This window comes from Salmo salar, chromosome 20 (assembly GCF_965601325.2).
Source record: "Salmo salar chromosome 20, fSalSal1, whole genome shotgun sequence".
NCBI lineage: Eukaryota > Metazoa > Chordata > Actinopteri > Salmoniformes > Salmonidae > Salmo > Salmo salar.
The window spans coordinates 35,128,847-35,151,475 of NC_138310.1; the positions used below are offsets into that span (position 1 = coordinate 35,128,847).

General features: G+C 45.2%; 1 protein-coding gene across 1 annotated transcript in view; it reads left to right on the forward strand.

Annotated features, from left to right (window-relative positions):
* The first annotated feature begins 844 nt into the window (after positions 1-844).
* zgc:110329 (tetraspanin-15) overlaps positions 845-22,629 on the forward strand; it is a 30,067-nt gene continuing 8,282 nt past the window's right edge. Inside the window, exons 1-7 of the mRNA XM_014161670.3 lie at positions 845-1,226; positions 10,902-11,087; positions 11,427-11,501; positions 11,854-11,949; positions 15,275-15,391; positions 16,480-16,530; positions 17,215-17,331. Coding sequence (XP_014017145.1) covers positions 1,140-1,226; positions 10,902-11,087; positions 11,427-11,501; positions 11,854-11,949; positions 15,275-15,391; positions 16,480-16,530; positions 17,215-17,331 — 729 coding nt within the window. The 5' untranslated portion in view covers positions 845-1,139. The remainder of the gene's footprint in view (positions 1,227-10,901; positions 11,088-11,426; positions 11,502-11,853; positions 11,950-15,274; positions 15,392-16,479; positions 16,531-17,214; positions 17,332-22,629) is intronic.

The window sequence follows — 22,629 nt, forward strand, 5'->3', positions numbered from 1 at the left end:
TAGGCTATTGAAATACTGTTCTGTATCTTCTGTTTCCTGTAAGAAATACTCCATTGCCTATAGGTTTGCAATTCTAAAGTCCAGCGAAGAAAGAAATGGGAAAAATAGCAAAAGCATGGCAGAGTCTTTCTGCAGGCCTTTCTGCAGCGCCACCATACAGGTGCGTTGAATCTTCAATTGTAAAGTCCAGGAAAATGGGGAATGAGTTGCGTTGGCGCTGCGCTGTTCAGCGGCTGTGGTACTGAATCGGGTTCGCGGCGCTGTCCATGGTGCTGAATGTTTGTGAGCTGTGTTAGGGCACAAGCCGGTATTCCCACACATGCTAGTTAGATGTGTTCACTGTAGGCCTACCTGCGGCTTCTAAAATGTAAGCTACAACAAAGATTACTGACCTAGTAATAGCCTAGTATCCAGCATCCACATCACATACATGTGTGCCAAAAATACACCAACAAGAGCCAACCAACAACTGATGCAATAATGAGCAATAGCAGGGATGAAATGCTCTTTGTCCAGTAACAGTGACATTTTTCGGGTAGTGACACAGCCTATTTAGCGGCCAAGGGGAACCTTGGATGTGACCCATTTCCCTTAAGATGTTCGTTCCAAAGGAAAGCAAGCAATGCATGTCTGGATGATGAAAGCAAGCTCCTTTGTCTACCATCTGGGCTGTTGCACGTGATGATACTGTAATAATCGAGTGTTGTTGGATAATTGCTATAAATAGCAACAACAACAAAAAAACTAAATTGCTATGTATTTGGATAATTATTTTTAAAAGATAGAGTGAGTTGACGCGTTAATTACATCGTTAGTACAATGTACTTCACTGCTCTGGCCCTTTAAATTATGTGGCCAAATCAGAGCGTGCACGGAAGTTATTGTTTGTGGGAGTAGAGAGGGATTTGTGTGTGTGAGACAAAATTGAACGGGAATAGCTATTTGACATAAATTAAAGCGTTGACGTCCTCGTGCAAAATTGAGACGTTTTGAAAATTAAATCCGATAATATAGCTAGCTAATTTGCTGAAATAGCTAATCAGTGCAGTGTTGTTGATATTCTTCTTCTAGCATAGCTAGCTAGCTAACGTTAGCGTCCTGGCTAGCTAGCTAGCTAGCTTCTTCAGCTACCAAGCATTATGCCTTCATACAAAGAAGTGAGAAACAGCAACCGCTTCTATTATTTCATCAAATTCACCTTAAATGTCTACTCAATGCTCTTCTCGGTAAGTGTTGTTAATATGGACTTGTTGGTTTCAGGGACAGGGTTGGTGACCACTAGCTAGCTCTCAAGAACCCAAGCAGGAAATTGCCGTCTATTTGAATGGGCTAGGGGGGACCACATTGTTGGCTGTCAGAAAACCACCACCTTTGTTTAGCTAGCTAGCCAGTGTAGTAGCTAGCTAGTATAGCTATCGGTATCTTCCTAGCTCGCTAGCTAACTCTCTAATGCCAAATTGCCTGCCAGAAGATCGAAAAATACCAAGGAAATATTACTGTGTGTACACTTTGTCTGATGTAGTCGTTCATTTACCTCACTAGGCTACACTCTCATTTCTGCTTTCTGGTACAGGGCAGGGCGTGGGACTACTGAGTGATACAGTGAAAAGGGGTGGAGTGCGTCCCCTATTCCCTACATAGTGCCCTACTTTTGAGCAGAGCTCTATCTGGGTCATGGTCAAAAGTAGTGCACTATATAGGGCATAGGGTGCCATTGGGACAATAACTGTGTGTTGAGAGTCCTTTACTCTGAGAGTGAGGGCTTGAGATTGAGAGCAACCTGCCCCAGTGCTCCTAAAAGGGATGAACCGTTCACTCTGCTCTGCTTTGTCTTTGCAGAGTATAGCTATCTGTACTGTATCTTCCTAGTTCGCTAGCTAACTCTCTGGCGTCAAATTGCTTGCCAGAAGAACAAATAATGTCAAGGAAATACTACTGTGTGTACACTTTGTCTGATACAGTCGTTAATTTACTACACTAGGCTACACTCTTTCCTTTCTGTGTTGTGGTACAGGGCATGGTGTGGGACTACTGAGTGATACAGTGAAAGGGGTTAAGTGGGATATTTTATTTTTGCTAGACAGGAAACATGTTTCTAGCTGTATTCCATGAAAAAATATTATTGTTTCAGTCTAACTTCACAGCCTAGGGCCTACATATTGCAATATTGTGACAGGCAGGGCCATTCAATGTAGCTATCTATGCTATGCCTACATATTACTACGCTACATTTGATGAGGGCTCCCGAGTGTCGCATTGGTCTAAGACACTGTATCTCAGTGCAAGAGGTGTCACTGCAGTACCTGGTTTGAATCCAGGTGTTCTGAGACATGTAATGCAGCCTGGTGTTGACATGTCTCCTCTAGGTGTTCTGAGACATGTAATGCAGCCTGGTGTTGACATGTCTCCTCTAGGTGTTCTGAGACATGTAATGCAGCCTGGTGTTGACATGTCTCCTCTAGGTGTTCTGAGACATGTAATGCAGCCTGGTGTTGACATGTCTCCTCTAGGTGTTCTGAGACATGTAATGCAGCCTGGTGTTGACATGTCTCCTCTAGGTGTTCTGAGACATGTAATGCAGCCTGGTGTTGACATGTCTCCTCTAGGTGTTCTGAGACATGTAATGCAGCCTGGTGTTGACATGTCTCCTCTAGGTGTTCTGAGACATGTAATGCAGCCTGGTGTTGACATGCCTCGGTTAGGTGTTCTGAGACGTAGGGTATTTACAACATTGTAATTACAGCTTTTCAGGGCAGTAGTGGGTTACACAGGTAGGTCTAATTCTCTTAAAGTCCATGACATGCTAGCCTACATGACACATCTTTAATTGTGTGCGCTGTAGGCTTTAAGGCTAGTGACGCAGTTTACAGAGTATTAAAGGTATTGTTTGTCTGTTTAGAATAAGGGAATTTGCATCATGGATGTATTTTACAGCAAATAAGTATTTTGGTGGTGAATAAGCTTAATTTACAATGCTGCTGGTTCTACAGCTGAACTTTCTAGTGCCATTTTGTAGTGAATAGCCTAGTTTTCTGAGTGTTTAATCTTCAATTATGACACCATCTCATTGCAAAGACTGTCACTGTCTCCCAGTGTCACATGATTTGGGGATTCTGACACAGCCTTTTCACTGAAGTCATGCAACCAACACACCCACACGCAACACAGCACCATATACCTATCTCTGGGTACCATGTGGCACAAGTCACAGACTGTCATTTGCTTTACTTTGGTGATAAGCGTTGCCTGCAGTAATATTGTTTTGCGTACCCTATACCTTACATAGTGCACTACTTTTTACCAGTGCTTTATGGGCCCTGGTTAAATGTAGTGCACTGCATAGGGGATAGGGTCCCATTTGGACATGCTGTGTGTGGAGAGGCTTTTACTCTGAGAGTGAGGGCTTGAGATTGAGAGCCCCCTGTCCCTTTGCTCCTAAGAGGGATGAACTGTACTCTGCTCTGCTTTGTCTGTGAAGATTATCCATTAACCCAGTAGGATGCTGCTATGTCAGTCTGTACTGTCATCCCACCACCAGGCTGAGAGGATGCTACAGCTGAAAGAGAGAAGGAAGGGAACTGGGAAAGTTAGTAAGAGATAAGGATGGGTGGCTTGGTGACTTTAGCTTGCTTTCAATTCGTTTTCTTGGCTATACATCAGTATAGAGCTGTGGGATTTGGACAAAAGTTGCGATAAATTGCATGAATTGATACGATAAGTAGAATGATAATCTTCTAACATTAATGTCTATCACAATTTTTTTAAATTATCCTGTAAACTACTACTAGCAGTTTGATGGTAGTACCCATTGATTGTCCCATTAACAATCACCCATATTAGCAAACCTATTTCATTTCAAACGTCACATTTCTCTAGTGTAGGCTACATATCATCATGAAGGATATCAGAAAAAATGCTTGGGATAAAATTGATCGGTATGGTCGATAATTTATGTAATAAAATTCAACCTAACCTTGATTAGTGACTCAGTGTTTAAGTGATGTCTTTATGAATGTATATGCGTGCCAACGACACGACTGTGGTGGGCCTGATCGCCGACGGTGACAAGCCCTGGCAGAGTGGTGCCAGGAAAATAACCTCAATGTCAGCAAAACTAAGGAGCTGATTGTGGACTATAGGAAACAGGGGGAGTGGGCAGTCAAAAGCTCCAAGTTCCTCAGTGTGCACATCACAGAGGACCTGACATGGACCAATCACACCACCACTGTGGTGAAGAAGGCGTAAGAGTGTCTCTTCAATCTCTGGCGACTAAAGAAATTTGGCATGGGCCCTCAGATCCTCAAGAAGTTCTACAGCTGCACAATCACCTTGACCGGCTGTGTCACCGCCTCTACTGGAACGCTCTACACAGGGTGGTGCGGACGGCCCAATACATCACCGGGGGCGATGTATTGTGGCAAGAAAAAGTATGTGAACCCTTTGGAATTACCTGGATTTCTGCATAAATTGGTCGTTAAATTTGATCTGATCTTTTCTAAGTCACAACACTAACCTGGAGACCAATCAATGAGATGAGATTGGAGATGTTGGTTATAGCTGCTCTGCCCTATAAAAAACACTCACACAATTTGAGTTTGCTATTCACAAGAAGCATTGCCTGATGTGAACCATGCCTTGAAGAAAAGAGATCTCAAAAGACCTACGATTAAGAATTGTTGACTTGCATAAAGCTGGAAATGGTTACAAAAATATCTCTAAAAGCTTTGATGTTCATCAGTCCACGGTAAGACAAATTGTCTATAAATGGAGAAAGTTCAGCACTGTTGCTACTCTCCCTAGGAGTGGCCATCCTGCAAAGATGACTGCAAAAGCACAGTGCAGAATGCTCAATGAGGTTACGAAGAATCCAAGAGTGTCAGCTAAAGACTTACATAAATCTCTGGGACATGCTAATATCTCTGTTGACGAGTCTACGATACGTAAAACACTAAGAATGGTGTTCATGGGAGGACACAATGGAAGAATCCCCAAAAACATTGCTGCATGTCTGAGGTTCGCAAAAGAGCACAGCGCTACTGGCAAAATATTCTGTGGACAGATGAAACTACAGTTGAGTTGTTTGGAAGGAACACACAACACTATGTGTGGAGACAAAAAGACACAGCACACCACCATCAAAACCTCATCCCCACTGTAAAGTATGGTGGAGGGAGCATCATGGTTTGGGGCTGCTTTGCTGCCTCAGGGCCTGGACAGCTTGCTATCATTGATGGAAAAATGAATTCCCAAGTTTATCAAGACATTTTGCAGGAGAATGTAAGGCTATCTGTGCGCCAATTGAAGCTGAACAGAAGTTAGGTGATGCAACAGGACAACGACCCAAAACACAGAAGTAAATCAACAACAGAATAACTTCAACAGAGGAAAATACGCCTTCTGGAGTGGCCCAGTCAGAGTCCTGACCTCAACCCAATTGAGATGCTGTGGCATGACTTCAAGAGAGCAGTTCACACCAGACATCCCAAGAATATTGCTGAACTGAAACAGTTTTGTAAAGCGAAAGTTCCTCCTGACCATTGTGAAGCTCTGATCCGCAACTACAGAAAATGTTTGGTTGAGGTTATTGCCGCCAAAGGAGGGTCAACCAGTTATTAAATCCAAGGGTTCACATACTTTTCCCACCCTGCACTTGTGAATGTTTACACAGTCTGTTCAATAAAGACATGAAAACGTATAATTGTTTGTGTGTTATTAGTTTAAGCAAAATGTGTTTGTCTATTGTTGTGACAGATGACGATCAGATCACATTTTATGACAAACCTATGCAGAAATCCAGGTAATTCCAAAAGGTTCACATACTTTTTCTTGCCACTGTACACCAGGCGATGTTTGAGTAAGATCATCAAGGACTCCAGTCACACGAGCCACAAACTCTTCACTCGGTTTCCATCTGGCAAGCGTTTTCGGAGCATCAGGTTCTGAGACAGTTTCTACCACCAGGCCATCAGACTGCTGAACAGCTAACACTACCTTTCTCCCTGCACAGACATGTACCTCAGAGACTATCTGCAATTTAGATTTTTATTATTATTATTTATTATTTGCACTCTCCACACATTTAACCCTTACACACAAACACACACAAACAAACACACAAGCATCCACACTCGTACTTGTTATTTTTGATTTTACACGTATTATTGTTATGATACATATTGACTAATGTACTGCATTGTTGAGGGAGCTAGCATACAAGCATTTCACTACAATCTTTATACCTGCTGTAAACTGTGTACGTGACAAATACAATTTGATTTGATTGGCCTATGGGGAAATCCCCTTCATCTCTATGAGTCACCATAGACAGCCTTTGAGTGCTAGCTCCACTGTGTGCCCCTATAGTTTGGCCTCCAGATGTGGATGTGCAGCCTGAAAGGTGGTAGAATAGAACGTCTTTAAAGCAGACTATTGAACAGATCCTAGTGCTTTCTACCTCTTTTCTATTTGTCATATTTCAATTACAAACCATAGCCTAGGCTAATGGATGAGTCAGCAGTCTATTTTACTCATCCAGTTCCTTTATCAGTTAAATGTAACCCTGTCACGCCATCACTCTCTCTTTCCGACACCACTCTTAGTGAATACTCGTCATCCTGGAATCAATCAGCGGGTATAATGAATCCCTCTCTCTTTTTATTTCACCTTTTATTTAACCAGGTAGACTAGTTGAGAGCAGGTTCTCATTTACAACTGCGACCTGGCCAAGATAAAGCATAGCAATTCGACACATACAACAACACAGAGTTACACATGGAATAAACAAAACATACAGTCAATAATACAAAAGAAAACAAAAAGTATATATACAGTGAGCGCACATGAGGTAAGTTAAGGCAATAAATAGGCCATGGTGGCGAAGTAATTACAATATAGCAATTAAACACTGGAATGGTAGATGTGTAGAAGATGAATGTGCAAGTAGAGATACTGGGGTGCAAAGGAACAAGATAAATAAATAAATACAGTATGGGGATGAGGTAGGTAGAAATAGATGGGGTGTTTACAGATGGGCTATGTACAGGTGCAGTGATCTGTGAGCTTCTCTGACAGCTGGTGCTTAAAGCTAGTGAGGGAGATATGAGTCTCCAGCTTCAGTGATTTTTGCAGTTCGTTCCAGTCATTGGCAGCAGAGAACTGGAAGGAAAGGCGACCAAAGGAGGAATTGGCTTTGGGGGTGACCAGTGAGATAAACCTGCTAGAGCGTGTGCTACGAGTGGGTGCTGCTATGGTGACCAGTGAGCTGAGATAAAGCGGTGCTTTACCTAGCAGAGACTTGTAGATAACCTGTAGCCAGTGGGTTTGGCGACGAGTATGAAGCGAGTGCCAACCAACGAGAGCGTACAGGTCGCAGTGGTGGGTAGTGTATGGGGCTTTGGTGACAAAACGGATGGCACTGTGATAGACTGCATCCAATTTGTTGAGGAGAGTGTTGGAGGCTATTTTATAGATGACATCGCCAAAGTCGAGGATCGGTAGGATGGTCAGTTTTACGAGGGTATGTTTGGCAGCATGGGTAAAGGATGCTTTGTTGCGGTATAGGAAGCCGATTCTAGATTTAATTTTGGATTGGAGATGCTTAATGTGAGTCTGGAAGGAGAGTTTACAGTCTAACCAGACACCTAGGTATTTGTAGTTGTCCACGTATTCTAAGTCAGAGCCGTCCAGAGTAGTGATGCTGGACAGGCGAGCAGGTGCGGGCAGTGATCGATTGAATAGCATGCATTTAGTTTTACCTCCGTTTAAGAGCAGTTGGAGGCCACGGAAGGAGAGTTGTATGGCATTGAAGCTCGTTTGGAGATTTGTTAGCACAGTGTCCAAAGAGGGGCCAGAAGTATACAGAATGGTGTCGTCTGCGTAGAGGTGGATCAGAGAATCACCAGCAGCAAGAGCGACATCATTGATGTATACAGAGAAGAGAGTCGGCCCGAGAACTGAACCCTGTTGCACCCCTAGTGAGACTGCCAGAGGTCCGGACAACATGCCCTCCGATTTGACACACTGAACTCTATCAGAGAAGTAGTTGGTAAACCAGGCGAGGCAACCATTTGAGAAACCAAGGCTGTCGAGTCTGCCAATAAGAATGTGGTGATTGACAGAGTCGAAAGCCTTGGCCAGGTCGATGAATACGGCTGCACAGTAATGTCTATTATCAATGGCGGTTATGATGTCGTTTAGGAACTGGAGCGTGGCTGAGGTGCACTCATGACCAGCACTGAAACCAGATTGCATAGCGGAGAAGGTATGGTGGGATTCGAAATGGTCGGTAATCTGTTTGTTAACTTGGCTTTCGAAGACCTTAGAAAAACATGGTAGGATAGATATAGGTCTGTAGCAGTTTGGGTCTAGAGTGTCACCCCCTTTGAAGAGGGGGATGACCGCAGCAGCTTTACAAAAGAGAGGTTGAACAGGCTAGTAATAGGGGTTGCAACAATTTTGGCAGATCAATTCTCTCCCTCTTAGCTCAGGAACGCTCAACTCTGTTCTTTTATATCATTGCGGAGTTGATAGTATTGATAACTGGTCTCGCAATTTGCTAGCAACAACATTAAGTCGCCATCAGTTGATACTTATAAAAATGTAAATTCTGATAACGCTTACCTGTACCTATGATTGACCTGTACAACCGTGCTCCTTTGTGTTGCTCAACTGGAGACGTAGCGGCCTTGACGTACTATGTAAGCTGGGAGTCAATTGGCACATGAACATTCACGCTGAGTTGTGCAACACAAATGAGGGAAAATCGGTGGTTGTCTTCAATACATTTTTTAATGTGGAAGGACCACGGTTTTACAGGTCAAACAGGTACCGGTAAGCATTTTCAGAATTTACATTTTTACAAGTAAGGATGATGGTGATTCAATGTTGTTGTTAGCAAATCGCGCGACCAGTTATCACTACTCAACTTCGCCTCGATATAAGAGAACGGAGTTGAACGTTCCTCAGCTATCTCCCTCTCTGCTTTCTCACCCTCTGTCACACTCCATGACTCTCACCTCACAGGAAATTGCAGTCAATTTCATGTTCAATTTTCACCCCACCTCTCTTTCTTTCTGTCTGTAGCTCTGTCTCTCTGCCTGTCTCTCTCTCTCTCTCCCTACGTCAGCCATACTGCTGCTGAGTAAGAACTAGTACAACATGTCAGGGACTTCCCCCGCTTAGATTTTTATTCTCTCCATTCTTTCTAACTTCTTTCGTTAATCCTTTTTCCTTTCAGCACGGCCTCCTCTGCCGTGTTCAGATGTAATGCCTTGGCTTGTGTTCCCACAAGAGCTCCCCTGGCCCACAGCCATGCAGGAGCACTCACTGTTAATGAATGCTATTTCTTCTCCTTGTCTGTTCAATCTGCGTTGTGTAATTTCTCACAGTTTTGCGTGTAGGTTTTCTTTGAGAAGGAGAGAGTCAGTCGACTAATCCTTTGAGAGAGTATGTGTACTGTGTAGCCTCTTTGCATTGCTTCTTATCGGTCTGAAGTTTGTTCTTTTGTAAGATGACGGGTTTGTCTCTGTCTCAGTGTGTGTAGCCTCCTTCTTAGGCTACACTACGATGGATGACAGAATGAATGAGAAATGAGCTAACCGCTGTAAGAGACTTAAAGTAGGACTACATCTTTTGAAAATATCCACTGGACACAGACGTCATTTTAACATCTAGTTTTGATTTACATGTTGAGTTGCCAACTAACGTGAATTCAGTGTGAAATCAACCTACAATTTGACCCTATTTTGAGTGAAGTTGGGTGAAAACAATATGAAATTCCCTTACGTTGATGACTTTTTGCAAATCCAATCAGTATTCCACGTTGATTCAACTTAATTTTTGCCCACTGGGCAGGGACTTTTTCCGATGTTGGGCGGGGTGGTGCTGGCATTCGTGAATGGACTAAAGAAGGGAAAGAGTGATGAGGCTTGCTCTCTTAGTGCAGATTGCCTCTCTTCCTAATTGAGAATCAATAGGTAGGCCTATGGGGTTAAGATTGTTTGTTGCAGAAAGAAAGGACTATCATTATGAGTCAGTCTGCATTCCAAATGGCACCCTATTCCCGATATAGGCTAGTGCCTTCATAGTCCCTTTAATTCACTATAAAGGGAAAAGGGTGCCATTTGGGATGCAGACAACGTGAGACCCACCCAGCCATGGTTTTGAAAGCTCTCAAATGGCACACCAGGAGCTAGTCAAGTGGGGTTTGTTTGATGCTAACAAGGCTGATGCCACAACAACACAGCAGCTAGCCTAGGCCTAGTTCTCTAACCACCATCTCCTGTCGTCATTTGCCAACTTTAATTTGGGCAGCAGCCAGGGTGTGTGCAGGAGCATCAGCACTAAAGCCCTTTGTGTTTCCTAATTGACTACAAGGAACAAGGAACATGGGTCGTATCATCAGGATGCTACCACTAGAGAGGAGACATGGGATGCATCCAGGGCTCTGGTCAAAAGAAGCGCACTATATGGAATAGGGTACCATTTGGGACTTATCCATGCTATTTTGAAGAAGTCCATGTTATTTGACATCAGCAATGAGTTTACAACACAATCCAAGGGAAACGGTAGCTTTGAACATGCCGATAGCTTTGAACGTTGCTTGCTTGGTTAGGCTTTCTATGCTCACTGCTATCATGAAATGATGCTTATTCAGAAAGATGGCACACTGCAGAGCTCTGACCATCTCACCCCAACTCCTACCCTCTCTTCTTCCCCCTCTCCCTGCCTCTCCCTCTCTCTCTCCCTCCCTCTCTCCCTGCCTCCCCCTTTCTTTCCCTCATCCCTCTCTCCCTGCATCCCCTCTCTCTTTCTCTCTTTCCCTGCCTCCCTCCCCCATATCCCTGCCTCCCCCTCTCTACCTTCTCTTCTTCCACCTCTCCCTCCCCCTCTCCCTCCCCCAGCTTCTGGGCCTGTGTGTGTTGTGCGTGGGGGTGTACGCAGAGGTGGAGCGCCAGAAGAATCGTACCCTGGAGGGGGTGTTCCTGGCCCCCGCTGTGGTGCTCATCCTGCTGGGCCTGGTGATGTTCACCGTCTCCCTGGTGGGCATGGTGGGCTCCCTCAGGGACAACAAGACCCTACTACACATGGTGAGAGAGGAGAGGGATGGAAGATCGAGAGAGGGAGGGACGGGAGGGGGGAAGGGGGGATATGAGGAGCGATGGAGGTTAGGATGGAAAAGAGGAGGGATGAAGGAAAGAATAGGAGGGTTGAGAGATTAGGTAGAGGAGACCCAAGGTATATGGAGCAAGAGGGAGTGGGAGGAGGAGGAGGGGGACAAGACAGGACAAGGGGTCTCTGCTGACTGGGATATGTCAGTCAACCTGAGGATGGGGTTGCCTATCTCAGCCCAGCAATCTCTGGTCCCTCTGGCTTGATGTGTACATGTCATGCTAAGTGCATTCTCTCCCTCTCCATCTCTCTTCCAGTTTTTGTGTGTCCTGTGTGTGCTACTGTTCCTGCAGGCTGTGGCTCTCATCGTTGCGCTCATCTTTGAGAAAAAGGTCAGTTCTCTCTCTCTCTCTCTCTCTCTCCTCTCTCTCTCTCTCTCTCTCTCTCTCTCTCTCTCTCTCTCTCTCTCTCTCTCCTCTCTCTCTCTCTCTCTCTCTCTCTCTCTCTCTCTCTCTCTCTCTCTCTCTCTCTCTCTCTCTCTCTCTCTCTCTCTCTCTCTCTCTCTCTCTCTCTCTCTCTCTCTCTCTCTCTCTCACGCACACAGCTGTAACACATGTTCACACAGTACACCAGTGTCGCCTCTGGCATTGCCTCCAGTCACGATAAGATCACATCAAAGCAGCATTTAATGTGATGGATGAGGAATTTCATGGCCTATCACATCCCCCCTCTCTCTCCCTGTAGACATCAGCCCTGTTCCAGAGCAGTATACGAGAGGGAATTAAACACTATTACGATGATCTGGACTTCAAAAACATCTTGGACTTTGTGCAACAGAAGGCAAGAGGACTGATTCCCTTTTCATTATCAGAAGCAACAGACAGGAAATAGTGGTGTGTGTACTGAATGAAGAGGCCACTGACAGCTTTTTATTTAACTTGGCAAGTCAGTTAAGAACATATTCTTATTTACAATGACGGCCTAGGAACAGTGGGTTAACTGCCTTGTTCAGTGGCAGAACGACTGATGTTCACCTTGTCAGCTCGGGGATTCAATCTGGCAACGTTTCGGTTACTGGCCAGACGCTCTAACCACTAGGCTACCTGCTGCCCCACTGGGGCACACACCCACACATTACCCACTGGGCACACACCCACACATTACCCACTGGGCACACACCCACACATTACCCACTGGGCACACACCCACACATTACCCACTGGGCACACACCCCACACATTACCCACTGGGCACACACCCACACATTACCCACTGGGCACACACCCACACATTACCCACTGGGCACACACCCACACATTACCCACTGGGCACACACCCACACATTACCCACTGGGCACACACCCCACACATTACCCACTGGGCACACACCCCACACATTACCCACTGGGCACACACCCACACATTACCCACTGGGCACACACCCCACACATTAACCACTGGGCACACACCCACACATTACCCACTGGGCACACACCCCACACATTACCCATTGGGCACACACCCACACATTACCCACTGGGCACACACCCCACACATTACCCACTGGGCACACACCCCACACATTACCCACTGGGCACACACCCACACATTACCCACTGGGCACACACCCACACATTACCCACTGGGCACACACCCACACATTACCCACTGGGCACACACCCACACATTACCCACTGGGCACACACCCCACACATTACCCACTGGCACACACCCACACATTACCCACTGGGCACACACCCCACACATTACCCACTGGGCACACACCCACACATTACCCACTGGGCACACACCCCACACATTACCACTGGGCACACACCCCACACATTACCCACTGGGCACACACCCCACACATTACCCACTGGGCACACACCCCCACACATTACCCACTGGGCACACACCCACACATTACCCACTGGGCACACACCCACACATTACCCACTGGGCACACACCCCACACATTACCCACTGGGCACACACCCACACATTACCCACTGGGCACACACCCCACACATTACCCACTGGGGCACACACCCCACACATGTACCCACTGGGCACACACCCCACACATTACCCACTGGGCACACACCCACACATTACCCCACTGGCACACACCCACACATTACCCACTGGGCACACACCCACACATTACCCACTGGGCACACACCCCACACATTACCCACTGGGCACACACCCCACACATTACCCACTGGGCACACACCCCACACATTACCCACTGGGCACACACCCCACACCATTACCCACTGGGCACACACCCCACACATTACCCACTGGGCACACACCCCACACATTACCCACTGGCACACACCCACACATGACCCACTGGGCACACACCCACACATTACCCACTGGGCACACACCCCCACACATTACCCACTGGGCACACACCCCACACATACCCACTGGCACACACCCACACATTACCCACTGGGCACACACCCCCACACATTACCCACTGGGCACACACCCACACATTACCCACTGGGCACACACCCACACATTACCCACTGGGCACACACCCACACATTACCCACTGGGCACACACCCACACATTACCCACTGGGCACACACCCCACACATTACCCACTGGGCACACACCCCACACATTACCCACTGGGCACACACCCACACATTACCCACTGGGCACACACCCCACACATTACCCACTGGGCACACACCCACACATTACCCACTGGGCACACACCCACACATTACCCACTGGGCACACACCCACACATTACCCACTGGGCACACACCCACACATTACCCACTGGGCACACACCCACACATTACCCACTGGGCACACACCCCACACATTACCCACTGGGCACACACCTGGTTGAATCAACATTGTTTCCACGTCATTTTAATGAAATTACGTTAAACCAACTTGGAATAGACGTTGAATTGACATCTGTGCCCAGTGGGTAGGGTTGCAAAGAGAAGGTATATTACCAGTAAACTACTAGGATTTTCAAGGATTATATGTAACCTATCACAAGACATCTAGTGGCCCTTTTGGGTACTTCACATTATCACAGGTGTCTAATTATTTCTGGCCTCTCTCTGGCCTTATCACATGTAAAATATAACTTCTGATAGTTATGTGTTCCATTTTCAATAAATTTGACAACATTTCTAAAAACATGTTTTCACTTTGTCATGATGGGGTACTGTGTGTAGATGGGTGAGGAAATAAAATTTATTTAATCAATTTCTGAAGGCACTGTATATGAATACTTTAAAAAAAAAGTTATTTAAATATAAATTACCAACATTACGATAGATTGCCATAGATTTTCTATTAAAGCTGCAATATGTAACTTTGGGCGACCCGACCAAATTCACGTAGAAATGTGTGTTATGTCCTTTTCATTGAAAGCAAGTCCAAGAAGCATATGTTCTATGTGCTCAATTTCTATGCTTCCCGCTCTTAAGTTTATTTTTTGCTGTCTTTTACTTTCAGTTTTGTACACTAGTTTCAAACAGCTGAAAATACAATATTTTTGGTTATTGAACAGATATTTCACAGCGGTTTAGATGTTACAATGATTCTCTACACTATGCATTGCTTGTTTTGTCACATAAACTGAAATTAGATGAAATATTCAAATTTTTGCATCCAGCAAATGGCAAAGCGATTTCTGCATAGTGCATCTTTAATTGCCAAAAGTACTGAAGATTCTGGTAACTTCGGTAGTTTTGCAGCCCTAACTGACATGGATAGAGTATGATTGATCTAGTAAAAAACAATAGACTTAACTGATTTATTATTAAACCTCTCTCTCTCTCTCTCCTCTCTCTCTCTCTCTCTCTCTCTCTCTCTCTCTCTCTCTCTCTCTTCTCTCTCTCTCTCTCTCTCTCTCTCTCTCTCTCTCTCTCTCTCTCTCTCTCTCTCTCTCTCTCTCTCTCTCCTCTCTCTCTCTCTCTCTCTCTCTCTCTCTCTCTCTCTCTCTCTCTCTCTCTCTCTCTCTCTCTCTCTCTCTCCTCTCTCTCTCTCTCTCTCTCTCTCTCTCTCTCTCTCTCTCTCTCTCTCTCTCTCTCCTCTCTCTCTCTCTCTCTCTCTCTCTCTCTCTCTCTCTCTCTCTCTCTCTCCTCTCTCCTCTCTCTCTCTCTCTCTCTCTAGTTCTCTTGTTGTGGTGGGGACGACTACAAGGACTGGGGTGTCAATCAATACCATTTCTGCAATGGCACCGGGCCACTGGCCTGTGGCGTCCCTTATACATGCTGTGTCCCCCACAAGGTGAATGCTAAAAACCGTTCTCCACTCCTCTGCTTTTCTCCTCTTATCTAGACTGTGTGTAAATTAATGAAAGGAGCTCGGAAAGTTAGGATCCGATAACACATGAACCTTATCCAATATTATACCTGCCATCCCTATCAGCCTATAAGTCTCTCACATCTCTGGGGGAGACATGTTTCTGTGGATCTCATTTAGTGCTCATCCAGGCTCCCCATGCACAGAACTGTATGGCAACAAGGGACCACTTTTCTTTGTGTAAAAAAGATCGGAATTGGGCTGGCTGTGTGAATGCAGTGACTGGAAGGATCCATGTTCTACTCTCAGTAAAGCCTCTCTCCACCTGCCTGTACTTCCCCTGACCTCATGGTGCATTACTAGGTAATTAGCGCTGGCTGAATTGGTTACAGTGAAATGTGTAAAGCCACTCAGGCACAGGAAGAGGCCCGAGACCTCAGCGTCAGTGGAGAGAGTGGGAGCTAATTAAATGAATTTACTGAGCTCATGATTCATTCTCTCTCTCCCTGTCTAACTCGCGCTCTGGTTATCTCTTTCTGCCCTCTTTTTCTCTCACACTTTGTCTCCCTCTCTCTCTGTCTCTCTTCCTCTCCCTCTCGGTCTCGCTCTCTCTTCATCTATTCCTCGCCTTCTCTCTTCCTCTCCTTATCTCTTTGTATCCTTCTCTCTTCCTCTCTCTCTCTCTCTATTCCTCTCTCTCATCCTCTCCTTCTCTTTTCCTCTCTGTCTCTCTCTTGCTCTCCTTCTCTCTTCCTCTGTCTGGTCTGTGCCCACGCAGGGCAACTCCAAAGCACCAAACAGCTATAAACACAGATTAGGGGATGTCCAGCTTTTGTGTGTGTGTGTGTGTGTGTGTGTGTGTGTGTGTGTGTGTGTGTGTGTGTGTGTGTGTGTGTGTGTGTGTGTGTGTGTGTAGCCAACGTGTGTAAATGTATTTTTAACTTGGCCACAACAAGCACATCTGACTTAGGAAATGTTTGTAGTTTAAAAAAAAAATCTTTGCACAGTCGAATGGACTATACATGAATCCTCTTCTTCATAATCTTCATCTCTTCCTGTCTCATTTTTCCCAGGTGGGAGAGGTTGTCAACACTCTTTGTGGTTACAAGACTCTCAGCCAACAGGTAAGGGTAAAATAAGTTTCTATATTTCACTCTTAATAGGCTGTGAACCCCCCCCCGTGTTCTGCTCACTTGTTTGCCTTCATTAGTCTGTGGAGTTTGTCATTCTGCACAGAGACAGAAGTTACGTCCCAAATGGCACCCTATTCCCTACATAGTACACTACTTTTGACCAGGGCCCGCATCGGGACGCATTCAGAGGGACGCATTCAAAAGGGAAAAGAGCAGCAGCAGGATCATTTACTTTCATGGCCCCAAAACAATTTTTTTTCTCTAGCTGCAGCATGCTGAAAATAAGGTAGACTAATTGAGTCACGCTATATTGTGCCAGCTGGTAGTGGCTGGTGTTGTTGTGATATTGATTCAGCTGTCTCTGTTTTCTGTCCGTGAGATGTTCTCACCTCCATATTTTCTTTGGTACTATGGAAAATCTCAGGTGTTTGTGGGGAATAGTTTATTAGTTTTCAAGGCACAATATTAGTTTGTCGTAGTAGATAAAACCCCAAAAATCCACTGTTTTTCTATTGTTCGTGTTAGCATTGTAGTGCCTCATCATCTGTGAAATTACTGTCTTTCTTTTGCCTTGATGGCATGTATTTAAAACATAACTACAATCAGTCAAATGCATCTCATGTACTGTAGTCTCGCTCTCTTTCATTCTACCTGTCTTCTCTCTTTCTCTGTCAGCGTGAGCTCCTGGATGAGGTGATCCATGTGCGGGGCTGTATCCATGCTGTCAACCTGTGGATGGGAGACAACGTGGGAGCAACTATTGGGCTCTGCTGTGCTATAGGGCTGCCACAGGTCAGTCACAGACACAGACAAACACCCAACACACACGCTTGCGCAACTGCCTCCAATCAGACAACCTCCTTACCTGACCCAGGTGTGTGTGTCTAGTCACTCAGTTGCCACATCCCTGAGAGGTTTCTCACAGCCAGATTATTTCATGTATAATTCACTGTATCGCAATTCCAGTGTGTCAGAAGTTTACATACACTAAGTTGACTGTGCTTTTAAACAGCTTAGAAAATTCCAGAAAATGATGTCATGGCTTTAGAAGCTTCTAATAGGCTAATTGACATCATTTAAGTCAATTGGAGGTGTACCTGTGGATGTATTTCAAGGCCTAGCTTCAAAGTCAGTACCTCTTTGCTTGACATCATGGGCATCAAGACGTCAGAAAGCCAAAAGGTACCACGTTCATCTGTACAAACAATAGTATGCAAGTATAAACTCCATGAGACCACGCAGTCGTCATACCATTCAGGAAGGAGACGTGTTCTGTCTCCTAGAGATGAACGTACTTTGGTGCGAAAAGTGCAAATAAATCCCAGAACAACAGCAAAGGACCTTGTGAAGATGCTGGAGGAAACAGGTACAAAAGTATCAATATCCACAGTAAAACGAGTCCTATATTGACATAACCTGAAAGGCCGCTCAGCAAGGAAGAAGCCACTGCTCCAAAACCGCCATAAAAAAGCCAGACTACAATTTGCAACTGCACATGGAGACAAAGATCGTACTTTTTGGAGAAATGTCCTCTGGTCTGATGAAACAAAAATAGAACTGTTTGGTCATAATGGCCATCGTTATGTTTGGAGGACAAAGGGGGAGGCTTGCAAGCCGAAGAACACCATCCCAACCATGAAGAACGGGGGTGGCAGCATCATGTTGTGGGGGTGCTTTGCTGCAGGAGGGACTGGTGCACTTCACAAAATAGATGGCATCATGAGGGAGGAAAATGATGTGGATATATTGAAGCAACATCTCAAGACATCAGTCAGAAAGTTAAAGCTTGGTCGCAAATGGGTCTTCCAAATGGACAAAGACCCCAAGTATACTTCCAAAGTTGTGGCAAAATGGCTTAAGGACAACAAAGTCAAGGTATTGGAGTGGCCATCTCAAAGCCCTGACCTCAATCCTATAGAAAATTTGTGGGCAGAACTGAAAAAGCGTGTGCGAGCAAGGAGGCCTACAAACCTGACTCAGTTACACCAGCTCTGTCAGGAGGAATGGGCCAAAATTCACCCATCTTATTGTGGGAAGCTTGTGGAAGGCTACCCGAAACGTTTGACCGAAGTTAAACAATTTAAAGGCAATGCTACCAAATACTAATTGAGTGTATGTAAACTTCTGACCCACTGGGAATGTGATGAAAGAAATAAAAGCTGAAATAAATCATTCTCTCTACTATTATTCTGACATTTCACATTCTTAAAATAAAGTGGTGATCCTAACTGATCTAAGACAGGGAATGTTTACTAGGATTAAGTGTCAGGAATTGTGAAAAACTGAGTTTAAATGTATTTGGCTAAGGTGTATGTCAACTTCTGACTTCAACTGTACATACATAAACTCAGCAAAAAAAGAAACGTCCCTTTTTCAGGACCCTGTCTTTCAAAGATAATTTGTTAAAGTCCAAATCAAATCAAATTTATTTATATAGCCCTTCTTACATCAGCTGATATCTCAAAGTGCTGTACAGAAACCCAGCCTAAAACCCCAAACAGCAAGCAATGCAGGTGTAGAAGCACGGTGGCTAGGAAAAACTCCCTAGAAAGGCCAAAACCTAGGAAGAAACCTAGAGAGGAACCAGGCTATGAGGGGTGGCCAGTCCTCTTCTGGCTGTGCCTGGTGGAGATTATAACAGCACATGGCCTAGATGTTAAAATGTTCATAAATGACCAGCATGGTCAAATAATAATAATCATAATAGTTGTCGAGGGAGCAACAAGTCAGTAACACAGAGTAAGTGTCAGTTGGCTTTTTCATAGCCGATCTTTGAGAGTATCTCTACCGCTCCTGCTGTCTCTAGAGAGTTGAAAACAGCAGGTCTGGGACAGGTAGCATGTCCGGTGAACAGGTCAGGGTTCCAGCAGGTCTGGGACAGCAGGTCTGGGACAGGTAGCACGTCCGGTGAACAGGTCGGGGTTCCATAGCTGCAGGCAGAGCAGTTGGAACTGGAGCAGCAGCACGGCCAGGTGAACTGGGGACAGCAAGGAGTCATCAAGCCAGGTAGTCCTGAGGCATGGTCCTAGGGCTCAGGTCCTCCGAGAGAGAGAAAGAAAGAAAGAAAGAAAGAATTAGAGAGAGCATATTTAAATTCACACAGGACACCGGATAAGACAAGAGAAATACTCCAGATGTGACAGACTGACCCTAGCCCCCGACACATAAACTACTGCAGCATAAATACTGAAGGCTGAGACAGGAGGGTTCAGGAGACACTGTGGCCCCATCTGATGAAACCCCCGGACAGGGCCAAACAGGTAGGATATAACCCCACCCACTTTGCCAAAGCACAGCCTCCACACCACTGGAGGGATATCTCCAACCACCAACATACCATCCTGGGACAAGGCAGAGTATAGCCCACAAAGATCTCCGCCACGGCACAACCCAAGAGGGGGCGCCAACCCAGACAGGAAGACCACGTCAGTGACTCAACCCACTCAAGTGACGCACCCCTCCCAGGGACGGCATTGAAGAACACCAGTAAGCCAGTGACTCAGCCCCCGTAATAGGGGTAGAGGCAGAGAATCCCAGTGGAAAGAGGGGAAACCGGCCAGGCAGAGACAGCAAGGGTGGTTCGTTGATTCAGCCTTTCCGTTCACCTTCACACCCCTGGGCCAGACTACACTTAATCATAGGACCTACTGAAGAGATGTGTCTTCAGTAAAGACTTAAAGGTTGAGACTGAGTCTGCATCTCTCACATGGGTAGGCAGACTATTCCATAAAAATTGAGCTCTATAGGAGAAAGCCCTGCCTCCAGCTGTTTGCTTAGAAATTCTAGGAACAATTAGGAGGCCCGCGTCTTGTGACCGTAGCGTACGTGTAGGAATGTAGGGCAGGACCAAATCGGAAAGATAGGTAGGAGCAAGCCCATGTATTGCTTTGTAGGTTAGCAGTAAAACCTTGAAATCAGCCCTTGCCTTAACAGGAAGCCAGTGTAGGGAGGCTAGCACTGGAGTAATATGATCACATTTTTTGGTTCTAGTCAGGATTCTAGCAGCCGTATTTAGCACTAACTGAAGTTTAGTTAGTGCTTTATCCGGGTAGCCGGAAAGTAGAGCATTGCAGTAGTCCAACCTAGAAGTAACAAAGGCATGGATGAATTTTTCTGCGTCATTTTTGGACAGAAAGTTTCTGATTTTTGCAATGTTACGTAGATGGAAAAAAGCTGTCCTTGAAACAGTCTTGATATGTTCTTCAAAAGAGAGATCAGGGTCCAGAGTAACGCCAAGGTCCTTCACAGTTTTATTTGAGACGACTGTACAACCATCCAGATTAATTGTCAGATTCAACAGAAGATCTCTTTGTTTCTTTGGACCTAGAACAAGCATCTCTGTTTTGTCCGAGTTTAAAAGTAGAAAGTTTGCAGCCATCCACTTCCTTATGTCTGAGACACAGGCTTCTAGCGAGGGCAATTTTGGGGCTTCACCATGTTTCATTGAAATGTACAGCTGTGTGTCATCCGCATAGCAGTGAAATTTAACATTCTGTTTTCGAATGACATCCCCAAGAGGTAAAATATATAGTGAAACAATAGTGGTCCTAAAACGGAACCTTGAGGAACACCGAAATTTACAAGGACAAACCATTCACAGAGACAAACTGATATCTTTCCGACAGATAAGACCTAAACCAGGCCAGAACTTGTCCATGTAGACCAATTTGGGTTTCCAATCTCTCCAAAAGAATGTGGTGATCGATGGTATCAAAAGCAGCACTAAGATCTAGGAGCACGAGGACAGACGCAGAGCCTCGGTCTGACGTCATTAAAATGTCATTTACCACCTTCACAAGTGCAGTCTCAGTGCTATGATGGGGTCTAAAACCAGACTGAAGCGTTTCGAATACATTGTTTGTCTTCAGGAAGGCAGCGAGTTGCTGCGCAACAGCTTTAGGCCCATAGTTTTAAAAAATAATTTCTGGGTCAAGATTTGGCTTTTTCAAGAGAGGCTTTATTACTGCCACTTTTAGTGAGTTTGGTACACATCCGGTGGATAGAGAGCCGCGTATTATGTTCAACATAGGAGGGCCAAGCACAGAAAGCAGCTCTTTCAGTAGTTTAGTTGGAATAGGGTCCAGTATGCAGCTTGAAGGTTTAGAGGCCATGATTATTTTCATCATTGTGTCAAGACATATAGTACTAAAACACTTTAGTGTCTCCCTTGATCCTAGGTCCTGGCAGGGTTGTGCAGACTCAGGACAACAGAGCTTTGGAGGAATACGCAGATTTAAAGAGGAGTCCGTAATTTGCTTTCTAATGATCATGATCTTTTCCTCAAAGAAGTTCCTGAATTCATTACTGCTGAAGTGAGAGCCATCCTCTCTTGGGGAATGCTGATTTTTAGTTAACTTTGCAACAGTATCAAAAATACATTTCGGATTGTTCTTATTTTCCTCAATTAAGTTGGAAAAATAGGATGATCGAGCAGCAGTGAGGGCTCTTCGATACTGCACGGTACTGTCTTTCCAAGCTAGTCGGAAGACTTCGAGTTTGGTGTGGCGCCATTTCCGTTCCAATTTTCTGGAAGCTTGCTTCAGAGCTCGTGTATTTTCTATATACCAGGGAGCTAGTTTCTTATGACAAATGTTTTTAGTTTTTAGGGGTGCAACTGCATCTAGGGTATTGCGCAAGGTTAAATTGAGTTCCTCGGTTAGGTGGTTAACTGATTTTTGTCCTCTGACGTCCTTGGGTAGGGAGAGGGAGTCTGGAAGGGCATCAAGGAATCTTTGGGTTGTCTGAGAATTTATAGCACGACTTTTAATGGTTCTTGGTTGGGGTCTGAGCAGATTATTTGTTGCGATTGCGAACGTAATAAAATGGTGATGAATTATGATGAAAAACATTAAGATCCACAACATTTATTCCATGGGACAAAACTAGGTCCAGAGTATGACTGTGGCAGTGAGTAGGTCCAGAGACATGTTGGACAAAACCCACTGAGTCGATGATGGCTCCGAAAGCCTTTTGGAGTGGGTCTGTGGACTTTTCCATGTGAATATTAAAGTCACCAAAAATTTGAATATTATCTGCGATGACTACAAGGTCCGATAGGAATTCAGGGAACTCAGTGAGGAACGCTGCATA